The sequence below is a fragment of the Panthera onca genome, chromosome D1 (assembly GCF_046562875.1).
Source record: "Panthera onca isolate mPanOnc1 chromosome D1, mPanOnc1 haplotype 2, whole genome shotgun sequence".
Taxonomy (NCBI): Eukaryota; Metazoa; Chordata; class Mammalia; order Carnivora; family Felidae; genus Panthera; species Panthera onca.
The window spans coordinates 25,987,151-26,000,724 of NC_138348.1; the positions used below are offsets into that span (position 1 = coordinate 25,987,151).

General features: G+C 48.4%; 1 protein-coding gene across 2 annotated transcripts in view; it reads left to right on the plus strand.

Annotated features, from left to right (window-relative positions):
- Positions 1 to 13,574, plus strand: part of PAMR1 (peptidase domain containing associated with muscle regeneration 1) — a 158,764-nt gene that overhangs the window by 70,845 nt on the left and 74,345 nt on the right. Inside the window, exon 1 of one of the 2 annotated variants that reach the window (XM_060606358.3) lies at positions 13,296 to 13,548. The exons of the other annotated variant lie outside the window; for it this stretch is intronic. Coding sequence (XP_060462341.1) covers positions 13,476 to 13,548 — 73 coding nt within the window. The 5' untranslated portion in view covers positions 13,296 to 13,475. Of the gene's footprint in view, positions 1 to 13,295; positions 13,549 to 13,574 lie in introns of those variants that run through there. 2 annotated transcript variants of the gene reach the window in all.

Genomic DNA, 13,574 nt, shown 5'->3' on the forward strand with positions numbered 1-13,574 from the left:
TCAGAGCTCCCCGCAACGGGAAGATTTTCCCTCGGTTCCTTTGTTCAAGTCCACTCTGCAGTGGCTCTGCTCTAGCCACCATTCATTTTCAGCTCGTACTCACATTCCGAGATGTCCCATCTCTGAACTAAGCTTGAAGATTTTCTCCTTTAGCTACGTGAATTGGGAGCCCCCCCCCCCCCCCTTAACCATCTGGCTCTAGGTCAAATACCTCATATCCCCCTGGCCTCGGCAACACGCTTGGGTCTGTTCCTCCAAAAGCAAATGCTGTAGATGAAGTGGCCTTGGTCCAGAACCCCAGGGGCCTATGTTGTGATTCTCCCACTAGGGCTTGAGGTAAGACCTCTGCTGCATGCGTTTGTTTGTTTGTTTTTGTTTTTGTTTTTGTTTTTCCAGCAGTGACACCTCCAACACCGGATGGCCTGCTAGATCATATGCTCCAAATGGCAGAGCTACTTGTACCATGGCCCCTTCCTTGCTCCGGGCCCCATGCAAAGCTGGCTGCCTTTCAGATTTCCTGGCCCACCGACTGGCGTAGTTTTGCTGGATGTGGAATGTGCCGCCTCTAGAGCCCAACCCAAAGAAGACTGACAGACATTATACTTCATTCCTATGGTAGGGGATGAAAAATGCAGCAATTTGTCTTTCACGTTGGACAGTATTTCTCAGCATGCCCCTGATCTCTGGACCCCTGAAAACTTTACTTTCGTAGGGCTCTCTCCCACCATCTGAAGGGAGTTACTTCACCCAGGCCTCCATTGTGCTAGCCTTCTCTTACTCTCTCTGCTCTGTCATTAATGTGATGGATCAGTGTGATAATTCTGCAGGATGTCCAGAGGGTCCAGACTTCTTCTGCCTATGTTGTGATAACAAGAAATTAGCATAAACCTAGACGGTCCTAAAATGCATACTATTGTCCATTTCACGTGAATGTAAATTTTTTCTGATTCTCTTTTCTGATCGAGCTGGAAAAGAACTCATTGGCTGCATACCATTTACCCGAGTCTGTGTTCATCTGCTCTAGTAAAGATCCCATGACTATCAAGACAACCATTGTTGGAACTACTTCTTGGTTGAATGTGTAACAGTCTGTAGTCATTCTATAGCCTCCATCTGCTTCTTCAGGGACCTGACTGGTGAATTAATTTGAGATATGAAGATATGAAAAAGATTGCTGCTACTGCATCATTAAGATCTTTAGGGCTGTCGCTAATCTCTACCATCTCTCCCGGAATGTGATACTGTTTTTGATTCACTGTCTTGGGGAGGTGAAGGTAGTTTCAGAGGCTTTTACTCTGCTTTTCTGTTATGATGGGCATGATCCCATGTTGGAGTTTCATGGCTGCATATGGCAATCCCAATTATATATTTGGAGACCAGGAAAATGATCACTGGATGGGTCCATGGACCTACTGGACCCACTGTGAGCTAGATTTTGGCCAGGATTCAATTTATTAACTTGTCTCCATATACCCCAGACAGATGGCAACGATGACATTTTGGGTCTCCAGGTATTGAGGTCATCTCAGACTGTGTCCAATACTCAAAACGTATGGGTATTTCCCTTTCCTCAGTCCATAGCCATCTGAGTAAATGATCATATGTCTTATTAGAGAATGGTCAAGGGAAACATTACAGTATCTATTTGCCATGGTGTTACTGGTATACTTCCTTTTAGGGAACCATCTACCTCTGTAGCCAATAGTTCTTGGGTATGAAAACTGGCTCAGGGGGTGCCTGGGTGGCTCAGTCAATTGAGTGTCCAACTTTGGCTCAGGTCATGATCTTGTGGTTTGTGAGTTTGAGCCCTGCATCGGGCTCTGTGCCGACAGCTGGGAGCCTGGAGCTTGCTTTGAATTCTCTGTCTCGCTATCTCTCTGCCCCTCCCCTGCTCACACTCTATCTTTCTCTCAAAAATACACATTTAAAAAAAAAAAAAAAGAACACTGGCTCAGGTCACGAAATTGAGCAACGTTCATGACTTCCTATTGGGGTGACCCTCAGCTTCCTGCTTATCTAGCCTTGCTTCTTTGATTGTGTATAATAAGTAGCACCCTCCTTATGTGCCTATTTTGTTCCTAGGGATAACGTGTTCTACTAAACATCTCCACAGCTTCTTGTGGGTCAGGCTGCCTTGGGTTCCTTTCTAATTTTATTGGCTGTGATGGTAATTTGAGGGCCCCCTCATTTCTGGCAATTAAACACCACCACCTGGACTCTGTTGCTTTGAGTCCTCATCATTCTCACTGCTATTAATAAGCCAGGTTCTGTGACATATTTCCAACAGTCAACCCTAACCTGTAGAAGAAAATCACCACTGAATGTATTAGTGATGCCAAGACCTGTCCCATCAGTACATCCCTGATGGCCTTGGGGAATAGTGTGTTCTCTTAGTCCTTCCACTGAACAAAATCTCTGATGGGGCTTTTCTCCTTGTGTAATATATCTGATCCAATATGCCTCCTTTCCTGGACCATTTAATCCCACTGTCTTCTATGGCATCTCAGGCATTACCACTTTGGTCACTATGGGCTAATTTTTTCTCCAGGTTTCTAAGAGTAGCAACAGGTTTGCCCACACCCAAGGTTCTTGCCAGGGCACTAAATCCCCTAGCCTTGAAGAGTACTCCCAAGTAGTGAACTTGTGCTTATCTTTTCCTGTGTTCTGTACTCCTCCATGAGGGACCCTCGCAATCCAATCCAATGGGTACTTCTGTTGCTACAGGCTAACCAATTCTTACAGATCCACTGGGATTTGTCCTTTTCTTTCTTTATCAGACCCATCACTTCCTGAACTGGAATTTAAACCTAGCTATTGACCTGGCAGTGAGGACAGGTCTCGGGGCAAAGTCTTGAGGAAGACACTGGTTGTCTTGCAGTGGCGAGGCCTATGCTATATCTTCCCACAGAAGGGAGTTCTAGCCCTTCTAGGGACTACAGATCCATCCATCTCTGTAGGCCTGGAAGATTCAGGGGGAGTCAGTGGAACCTCAGTCTTTGGGAGCATCCATCTAGATGACTCAATCTTATGTTTAGGAGTTCACGTTTTTCCAGCCAGGGCCCTGATGTTAGCATAGTAGATCTGCTTTGATTAACCATCCAGCTCTCTTTGAAGCTTGGTGACAAAAAATATCAGAACCTGAGTTTGCTCCTCAGCAGTGTCCATTCTCCTGCAGGAGCTACCTAAGAGGACCATTGTCTTTCACGAATAATTTTTAAGTCTGCTAATTGCCCTTAGTTTCTCATGATCCCTCTGTAGGCATCCATTCAGCTTAGTAATCAGCTGTTTCCATTGTCCTTAAATGTGTTAATCCTCCATGATCAGAGGCCCGAATCATCATCTCAGCCAAGACTTTCCCCTCCCCAGGATGTTCTTTTAAGTAACCACCTGTGAAATTTTTAGCAATTGGATTGTCATCCAGTTGTCATGCCAGGAAGTATCTGTGCCCCCAACACCATTTGGGATGGAGTCTTCTTTGCCAGCTGTGTGGTGAGTGAGGTGGAACCCACACCCGACCTTACCACCTCTTTTTTTTTTTTTTTTTTTTTGGTCATTCCTGGTACCAGTTGTGTTGGTGGGTTCTCTAAGAAACAGACACCAAGCAGAATTAGAAGTGCAAGGCAAATTGTTGGTGGTGAGGCCTGTGAAAAATAAATGGGAGAGGGGAGCAGAGTAGGCAGGGAGTGCTCTGCCGGTCTGACACTAAAAGGCAAGGGGAAACAAAGGAAGATTGAGGAAGATACAGCTGACTTGGGTAGGACCTGGATGAGAGCCTCAGGCTGACACAGCTCTCAGGACTTTTTAGCCAGCCCAGTAGGGGCCCTAGTGTGAATATCACCTAAAGAGAACTCCTGCATTGGGTAGAAATGCCAGCTCCCGTACCCTCATGGACCAGAGGCCACCTGGGCATAACACGGCCTCAATTCAAAGGCTAGAATTAGGGGCGGGTCCACACATCCACACATACCCCCAAATTGTAGACAAGAATCAGTGTGTGTATATTTTGCTAGGACCTATAGCTTGTCGCTAAATTCTCAAAGGATTTTCGATGCCCAGATGGTAATGTGATATTGTTATCAAGCTTCACTTGGTCATACCAACATTTTCTCCTGGTCTCTTTCATGCCCCCCCTTGTTAAAAGGGTTGGGCGTGTGCTTGTGTACCTGCTGCCCTGGCTTTCTCTGTGTTCCACACGCAGGCGGGGCTCATTCCCACCCAGGGCCTTGGCACTAGCTGCCCTCTCTGCCGGGCACGCCCTTGCCTCAGATGCTCCCATGGCACTTTCCTTCAGGCTCGAAGTGTCACCTTCTCAGGAAGGCTTGTCCTGATTCCTTCCGCAGTCACTCCGTGGCGTACTTCTCTGCTTTGTTTCTAGCATGGCGACTCTCACCCTCTGATCTCCTTCTTCACTGCTTATATGCCTTTGCCCCATTGTGTGGAAGCTCCGTGAAGCAGGAATCATTCTGTCTTGCTCACCAAGCTGTCCCTGGTGCCTAGGATGTGCCTGACACATAGGAGAGACTCCAAATGTTTCCCTAGACTGAAGAGTAAGTGCCTGCCTGCTCTGTCAGAAAATATTTTCCTATGTCCCCCTTTTATATCTCCCTATTGCGCCTTCTTTATAGCACTATAAAATAGAGATCTACTTATCAACAATTCAAACATATCAAAATTTTTCAGAAAATAACAGGTACCTATGGGTTCTCCTCAAAAGATAAACCGATATTTACATTTTGCTCCCAATTGCTTCCGATTTGTCTTTCGCTTCCTTTGTATTTTAGCTACAATTGCATGCCCCGTGTTTTGTGACACCCTTCATTTTCAGAGATAACTGCTGTCTTGGAGGTAGTGTATGTCACTTCTGCATACGATTTAACCGTTTACTGATTTGCATTTGTATTCATAAACCGTATATGCTATTTTTATGTGTCCTGGGATTTTTATATAATGGCTCGCGTGCCGTGCAACAGCATTGTTGTTGAGCCACAGAATTAAGTAACACTGAAGCCGCCCTACCTGTGGACTTCTTGCTATACAGGGTCGTAAAATACCCTATTGTCTACACCACGTGCATTGGGTTTGTTGTTCCGTGCTGCTGACAGCCTCTGCGCTGTGGGGGTCTCATTCCACAGACACTTCTCGCAGTTGCATCCTTAAGCCGGGGCTGGCTAGCAGTTTCCCTTTGGTCACAAGTGTACCAGGGTATAGACGGGTTTAGTTCCTCCTTTAATCCGGATTGCCCAATTCAGAAACCTCTTGTATTGGTACCTGATTGCTGTGTAACAAATTTAGCAACTTAATACTACATGGTCGATGATCTCATCCAGTGTCTGAGAGTCACGAGTCTGGGAGCACTTAGCTGGGTGGATCTGGCTTGGAAGGTTCTCCTGAGGTTGCAGTCAAGTTGCCGGCGGGAGCCGCAGCCATCCGGAGGGCTGGAGGGGCTGCTTCCAAGCTCATTCTCACCGCTGTTGCCAGAAGTTTCGCTTCCTTTCCGTGTGAGACTCTCCAGAGGGCTGCTCTCACACAACATGGCAGCTGGGCACTTCTCCCAGGGCAAGTGGTCTGAGAGTGAGAACGAGGGGGCTTCTCCAGCACAGCCCCCTTGCACACCCCAGCATCCACGTGGTCATCAGCCGGGAGTCATCCTTGACTGCTGTCTCTCCGTTATTCTCCACGTACATCAGAATCACGGGCCCCATCTGGTTGACCTCCGCAGTGCCTCGCACACCTCCCACTGGTGCAGGCAGAGTCAGAGGTACAAATCTGATCCAGTCACTGGCCCTCAGACTGGTTCCCATTGCCCTTAGGATAAAGTTCATGGTTTTCATAGCCGGCCTACATCTCTAGCCTCCTTATGACATGACCCTCCTCAGACCTTGTCCTCTCCTGTCCCTACCCTCTATTTTTCTTTAGATCTGAAGCTCAAAGGCACTTCCTCAGGGAAGCTTTTCTGACCCTCCGACAAGATTCCCCTCTGCCTCTGCCAGTTAACATGCTTCTAGAATGTTCCATTCTTACACGCGTTGCTTTTCACGTTTGCTCCATGTCTCATTGCTTTCTGGTCTGTAAATCCACAAGGTGAGGGACCACACAGGTTTTGTTCAGAGCCATATTCCAAGGATTTGAAATGATGACTGGCACATAGCAGACAGGCAATAAATTGAACTGAATAAGGGAGCAAATGCTTTTTATCTGGTAAGTATTTGTGCTTTCTCCTTTGCTTCCTTCCATGGAAGAAGTCAACTTGCTTTACATATAAATCCTATTTATCCTAATGAACAATGTAGCAAGATTGAACCACATAGTCAAGGCACAGACCCCCCCCCCCCAGGCTTTTTTCTGGGTTCTGTGACAAAGACTGTCTCCTTAACCAAACTTTTTTTTTTCTCTTTTACTAGACCTCACCCGTGGGCCTTGTCCTCAAGAGCAAGAATCCCAGCTTAGTGAAAATCTCCCAACCTTGGTATCTGATCACCCAGGCCTACCTTAGCAAGAATCCTGTCAAATTGGTTTAGCCAGAATACCCCCCTCTTATCCCTGAGTTTCCCCTTGATAATTTTCCATCCACTGATTTCTACCCTGTTCCTTGGCTATAAATCCCCACTTTTCCTTGTTGTATTCACAGTTGAGCCTGGTCTCTTCCCTCTACTGCAAAGCTCTGTTGCAGTGGTCTCTTGAGTAAAGTCTTCCTTACTGTCTTTAACAAGTGTCAGAATACATTTTCCCCTAACACTTGGATGGGGTCCATTCAGGTCGGGCCTCTCAACTTGTCTTCAAACAAATGCACCCCCTGTCCCGAGACCTCCAGCTGGAAGCAGAAATGTACAAGGCAGTATATTTTTCAGACATGAATTTCTTTCAAATTAATATAGGAACATAACTTACATCACTAGACCTGAGGAAAATGGTAGCTATTTAATTTCAGTTACATTTCTGAAGGGAGGATTTTTTGAAAACTCTTAAGATCAGATGTCCATACATAGTTATAATAATAGTCACCACTGATTGAGCTACCGTTATGTTAGCCAGCCTCATTTTAATCTTCTCACCAAAATTATAAGGTAGCTATAACCTCCTTTTTTATAGATGAGCAAACCGAGGTTCAGAGAGACCAGTGAACTAGCCCAACTTCAGCTAGCCAGTAGGTGGTAGAACCTTGATTCATACTGGGGTCTGCTAACTACAGTGCCTTTTTGGTGCCAGGGTACCCTGGTGCCTTCCCTTGGAGTTATTCATTCTGCTTTTGTCCCCTTCCCCCCTCAAAATAGCTCAACTGCACAGAACTGTGGAGCTAGCCGCTTGGACCGTGGTCAGAATTTTTGCCAGTATATTCTGTATAAAGCTTTGCAGTTCAGTTGCATAGCAGACAGCATTTTTTTAAAAGTGGTTTATAAATACACACGTCGAAGTCAAGAACAGGTTTCCCCAAGCGATTCAGGAGCCCTTCAACTATGAAGGAGGGAAGCTCCCTGGCTTTCAGCAATTTGCATGAAGAATGACATAGAGCAGGAAGAATGTGGCCAGAGAAAGCACCACGCACCTACCCCCTAGCCTGGCTCCCAGTGGAAAGGGAGTGGAGCTGTGCCAGACCTGGAGGCAGAACATTATTGTTCATTGTGTAGGTGAACAGCCGGGATTCATTAGGGCTGGAGGCTTCCATGGTGGGCAGGTTCTAGCAGGCTCCGGTGGGAGGGCCCTTTGTCTTTCCCACAGACCTACCCCTCTCTGTCTCTCGGGCCCTGGTTGACTTGAACTTTGCGTTTTGTGCGGCGGAGGAAAACCAAACGTAATTACCCCGTTCGTCTGCGATGTTTCTCTCGGGTTTGCAGACCATTCTACCCTAGCCTTCTTTCCTCTGGCTTTCCCACCGCGTGGTGGCTGCTGGGTGCTGATCCCAAGGTACAGCTTGGAGACCGGGGAGCTGTTGGCATTCATTCACAAGGCAGCCTTCTCAGGGGTTTCTTCCTGTGTATTCACATGCAACCAGCCTCCCTGGTGGCACTGAAAAAGGTACAGGTTTTGCTAGAGTGCCTCATCCTTTCACGTGAAAATTAGTGGGTATTGTGACTTGTAATTAAATGGGTGGCTTGACTCCTTCTACTACAGCCCATTGTTGATTTCTGAGCACTGATTATAAGTAGATAATTCTTAATTCCAGGCGTCATTCCCTGCTTCCCAGCATGGCAATTTGCCTTTTTTCACCCACGCCTTTTTGGCCATTTACTTCTGCCAGAAGTGGGTGTCGAAGATAAGGGCAGAAGGGGGAGATAACGGCAATAAAAATAGCTAACATTTACTGCATGCTTGGTGTATTTTAGGCACTGTGCCGAGCACTTTACTTCAACCTTCTGGGGGCAGATATTATTCTTCCCATTTAACAGATGACGAAACTAAGGCCATCACAGCTGAGAGAACCTGCCCAGGTGTACATGGGTAGTAAGTGCTCCAGCCAGACTCAGCAGTAGCCAGTGATCCAAGGCAAGTGCTTTTAAGGCAGAAATCAGGGAAAAGCTAGGGGGAAGGCTGGTCCTTCAAATATCCACTGTGTAGTTTGTAGCCTAGACTCAACAATTGTACACATAAAACCACTTTCCCCAAACCCAACAAATATTTCCTCAACTTTTCAGTGTCAGCTTATGAATACCAGTGATTCTGAAATGAGTTGGAAGTCTGTAGATCCTCTTGAGACTTTGAAGAAGGCTATGGCTCCCTCTTCCTCCAAACTGCATGCAAAATTTTGCATATAATTTGGGGAGGTTTGAAGGCCCTCCCAAAACCCCCTCCCAAGAGAGCCCATGGGATCCAGGTTAAGAAGCCCTGATTGAGGACAGTACTGAACTCTATTGCTATGAAAAGTTGAGTTGACCATAATGGGAAGAGAGGAAATTAAACTTGTGTAGGAAAATCGAAATTTGTGTAGGGCTGTACAGCCTCAGGCAAACTACTGAGCTTTTCTGTATCATAGTCCTGGCTTCCCTCTCCCTCTATAAGCCCAGGTTTATTGTGAAGTTCAACAAGGAAATATTGGATCATGCATGGCTTTGAGTTCCCCACAGAAATGTGTCCTGCTTCTTTCTGAGAATTCCTTTCCAGCCTCTGTAGCCCTAGGAAATCTGCAAACCCAAATAAGACAACAAATTAGCAGGGAGCGATTACTACTGTGGGCATTCCAGGAAGAGCAGTGAGGGCCTGTTTCCAGGTTTCTAAGCCTGGAGGAGCAAAGACCTGGCACTAGGGACTCCTTTAGGTTCATCATCTGGAGTCCTGCCCTGTCGGGGTATAGTTGCTGTAGGGGTGAGGCTGCTGGGTTATCAACCCAGGGAGGTTGAATATGTGTGTGTGTGGCAGGGGCGGGGGTGGGGGGGCGGCGGCTGGAGATGCAGGATCATGGAAGAAGGAAGTGCTACTGTCAGCTGGTAGTAAGAACAGACTCTTGAGAGGCTCTAATACCTACCATTATTTGGAAACTAAGTCACCTCCTCCCCAGTCCCATCATCGAAGGACTGGGGCTGGTTGACCAGACATAAAGTGAACCTCCCCTCTTCTCACCTCCGCCTTCCACCCCTTAGATATGCTGCTCTTTGGTATTTCCCACCTTTTTAAGGCTTTTTTTTTTTTTTTGGTGCTTTTTTTAAAATAATTTTTTAATGTTTATTTATTTTTGAGAGCGAGAGGAAGAGAATGAGTGGGGGAGGGTCAGAGAGAGAGGGAGACGCAGAATCCGAAGCAGGCTCCAGGCTCTGAGCTGTCAGCACAGAGCCCGATGTGGGGCTTGAACCCAGGAGCCGCGAGATCATGACCTGAGCTAAAGTCAGACGCTTAACTGACTGAGTCACCCAGGTTCCCCGGTGCTTGTTTTAATCAGATTTCACCCAGACAGGGAAGTTGAGGGTGAGGAAGAATGTCCTTACCATAGGATTTCCTTGGTGTTAGACTGAGGCCCATAATGCAGATAATGATTACTCTTTAAAAAAATTTTTTTTTAGTCTTTATTTTTGAGGGAGAGGGAGACTGAGTGCGAGCAGGGGAAGAACAGAGGGAAAGGGAGACACAGAATCCAAAGCAGGCGCCAGGCTCTGAGCTGTCAGCACAAAGCCTGACGGGGGCTCGAACTCATGAACCGTGTGATCATGAACTAAGCTGAAGTCAGACGCTTAACCAACAGAGCCACCCAGGCGTCCGGATGATTACTATTCATGGAGCATTTAGTATGAGGTAGGCACTGTGCTAAGGGCCTTATATACACAGTCTCCCTAAATTCTCCCGTCTACAAAGTTTGATGATTATTTCCATTCTACAGATGAGAAGACTGAGATTCAAAGAGTCAGTTAGCTTGGTTTAGGTCATTGTATTAGGAAGAAAACCCCCAAACCCCTGCCCTTCCTTCTTCTGGGTGTGTCCCCTACTCTTGGACTACTACCATACTCATTTTGGAGACTTCTGATACCAGGCATGTGTGGGTTTTCCCCGCACCATGCAAGTCTGCAACACCAGCTGGGTGTCCTATAATTTTACTCAATCCTGACACTGCCTGGGGGGAGTGCCACATCCCACAGGTCAAGGGCTCAGTCTCATGAGACTGTCCCCCACTTCAGACATCAACCGCCAGTACTAGGTCCCCAAGTTACCCACAACCCCTGTCCCACTTGGCTGCAAATCTGGAGCGTCCCGTGACTTCCTCCTCGTTGGATTCGATTGCTTGCTTGAGGGGCTCACAGAGCTCAGGGAAGCCCTTACATTTACCAGTTTATTAAAGGGTATGACAAAGGATACAAATGAAGAGATACGTAGGGGAGGTCTGGGAGGGTCCCAAGTCAGGAGCTTGGAGTTGGGGTATATCATCCCCCCATGGAGTTGGGGTATATCATCCTACTGGTACGTGGTTGTGTTCCCCAAGCTGGAAGCCCTCCAAACCTCGTACCATTGGGATTTTTCCAGAGGCTTTGTCATTTTAGGCATGACGGGTCATTAATTCCATTTTCACCCCTTTTCCCTTCTCAAGAGAATAGGGGGTGGGACTGAAAATTCCAAGCTTTCAGTCATGGCTTGATCTTTCTAGTGACCAGCCCTATCCTGGAGCCCACCCAGAGTTGCCTCATTAGGACCAAAGACGTTCGTATCACCCAGGAGATGCAAGGGTGTCAGCACTCTGTGCCAGGAGCTCGGGGCAGAGACCAGCATGTATTTTGTGTGATCTCACAGACATAGAGTCAGAAAGTGGTGAATCAAGGTTTTGAACACAGGGCTCTGACTGCCGAGTTCCTGTTCATGGTCACTTCCCTGCAATAGGCCCCAGAAGCAGGGCTGGGATTTAGGAGTTTCTCTCTGAGAGGAGTGCCTGGGCCAGGCCCCTGCCTATCCAGTCTAGCCTGAGCCCTGGGGGCTCTCCCTTCCCTAAGTTTCGCCCATCCTTCTTTCCTTCCACTCCATTGCTTACTGCTTACTCCTAGTCTGTCAACAGTCTCAGAAGTGCTCCCAATGCCAGCCTTGGCCTCCTCCTTCCCTCGGTCTGGATGCCAAGGTGGCTTTTCTTCCTAGAAACTTGCTTCGGGCTCAGCACCCCTGCTCCTAAACCGCCAGAGCCCCTCATTCGCTCCAGAATAAAATCCAAACACCCTAACCACTTGCTTCCTCTTTTCCTGCTCTCTGCCCCATCCACGCGACACACATTGTCTATCCTCCTGAGTTGGCTTTTGTTCTGGTACTGATATTGTTTATCCAAACCGTTAAAGATGTATTTTAATGGTACACATTGCCATGGATCCTTTGGGGACAAGAATAAATATAAAGTTGTACTATACACAGGCAAATACTGATTATTTCCCGGTGGGCCTGGTCAAATTTAGTCCTTCCTCCTAGAAAGGCCTCCCCACACCCCTGCCTGGGTTGACATCCTCCCTGTCTCCCAGGCTCCAGGCGAAGCCTCCCCGGTTGAGGTAAACCTCCCGCTGCCCTGGGCCTGAATGATCACTCACTTCTCCCAACATGGGTTCTTCATGTGAGAGTGCAAACTGGGACCAGGCATGGCCTGAAGCCCCAACACTTCCCTGAGTTAGACCTGGCTGTGAATCCTGCCGTGCTGCTTCCAGCTGAGTGATCTTGAGCACGTCACTTCCTCTCAGAGGCTTGGGTTTCTGCGTGCGTGCTGTGTGGACAGGACCGTCTGTTGCACATGCACACAGTGCCTGCGGCACTTTAGCGCCATATTCACAGCATCCTAGGGAGTGGTAGAGCCCGACGGCTACGACTGCTGCCTTTGGACCTGGGTTCAAACCCTGGCTGTGCCACTTACCCACAGCGTGGCCTTGGATGAGCTGTTGAATGCTCATCCACTCAGTTTGCCTCCCTGTAAAGCGGAGATGATAGGTTAATTACAAGGAATGAATGAGTTGATACGTGTAAGGTACTTAGATCCCCGGTGCAGAGAGATTGATGTTAAAAATCAGCTATTGTCTAGGGGCGCCTGGGTGGCTCAGTCAGTTGGGCGTCTGACTTCGGCTCAGGTCATGATCTCGCGGTCTGTGAGTTCGAGCCCCGTGTCGGGTTCTGTGCTGACAGCTCGGAGCCTGGAGCCTGCTTCCGATCCTGTCTCTCTCTCTCTCTCTCTCTCTCTGACCTTCCCCCGTTCATGCTCTGTCTCTCTGTGTCTCAAAAATGAATAAACGTTAAAAAAAATTAAAAAAAAATCAGCTATTGTCCAATAAGCGTTCTTTCTCCTCATTCGAGATGTCATTTGCTATTCCTGTGTCTAGACTGCTGCTCTCACAACGGAGGCGGCAGGGTCCTCTGTGTTCTTTTATCCCTGAGCCTACTTCCCTGCCTGGCACACACTTTATGCTCCTGAACACTCCATGATTGGGCATCAGGGGAAGATGCCTGTGATGCAGAGGATAAGGTTTTCAAATTGTGATCACCTGGAGGAACTGCTGGGGGGGAAGCAGAACTCGGGGATAGAGGTGGGTGAGGGGGAGGGTTGTCTCCCTTTCTCCTCGGTCAAGGCCACGTTCTTAGTCAGACTGAGTCTGTAGTCTTGGCAGGGTTCCTGTGGGATGATGGTGGGGTGGGGGTGGGGTTTCGGGCCTCACCTGAGCTGCCCCACTGTCCCGCCTACCTTTACCCCCATCAGAGGTGCTACCAGCTCTCCCCCAGCATCACCCCCCAACCCCTGCCCCCACGGCTCCAACCCGGCTCTGGGCATTCAGCCTGACTCAGGCTGGCCTCCTGCCCCGGGCGTCCCTCGGCGTGACCACACCTCCCGGGCCCCGCAAGGGTTAAGGCAGCGGAGAGGAGAGGTTTGGGCTGACGTCGCTCTGGCTGAAGGTGGTTCCCCTCGGACGAGGATGGGAGAGCCTGGCGAGCTGAAACCCGAGCTCCCGCTCAGCTGGGGCTTGGGGAGGTCCCTGTAAGAGCCGCCTGCCCCAGCCTCCCATCGGTACCTCCCCAGCAGTCACTCTGGCACCGGCACGGGAACGATGGAGCTGGGCTGCTGGACGCAGTTGGGGCTCACTTTCCTGCAGCTCCTTCTCATCTCATCCTTGCCTAGAGGTACTGTGAGTAGCGTTCAGGACCCC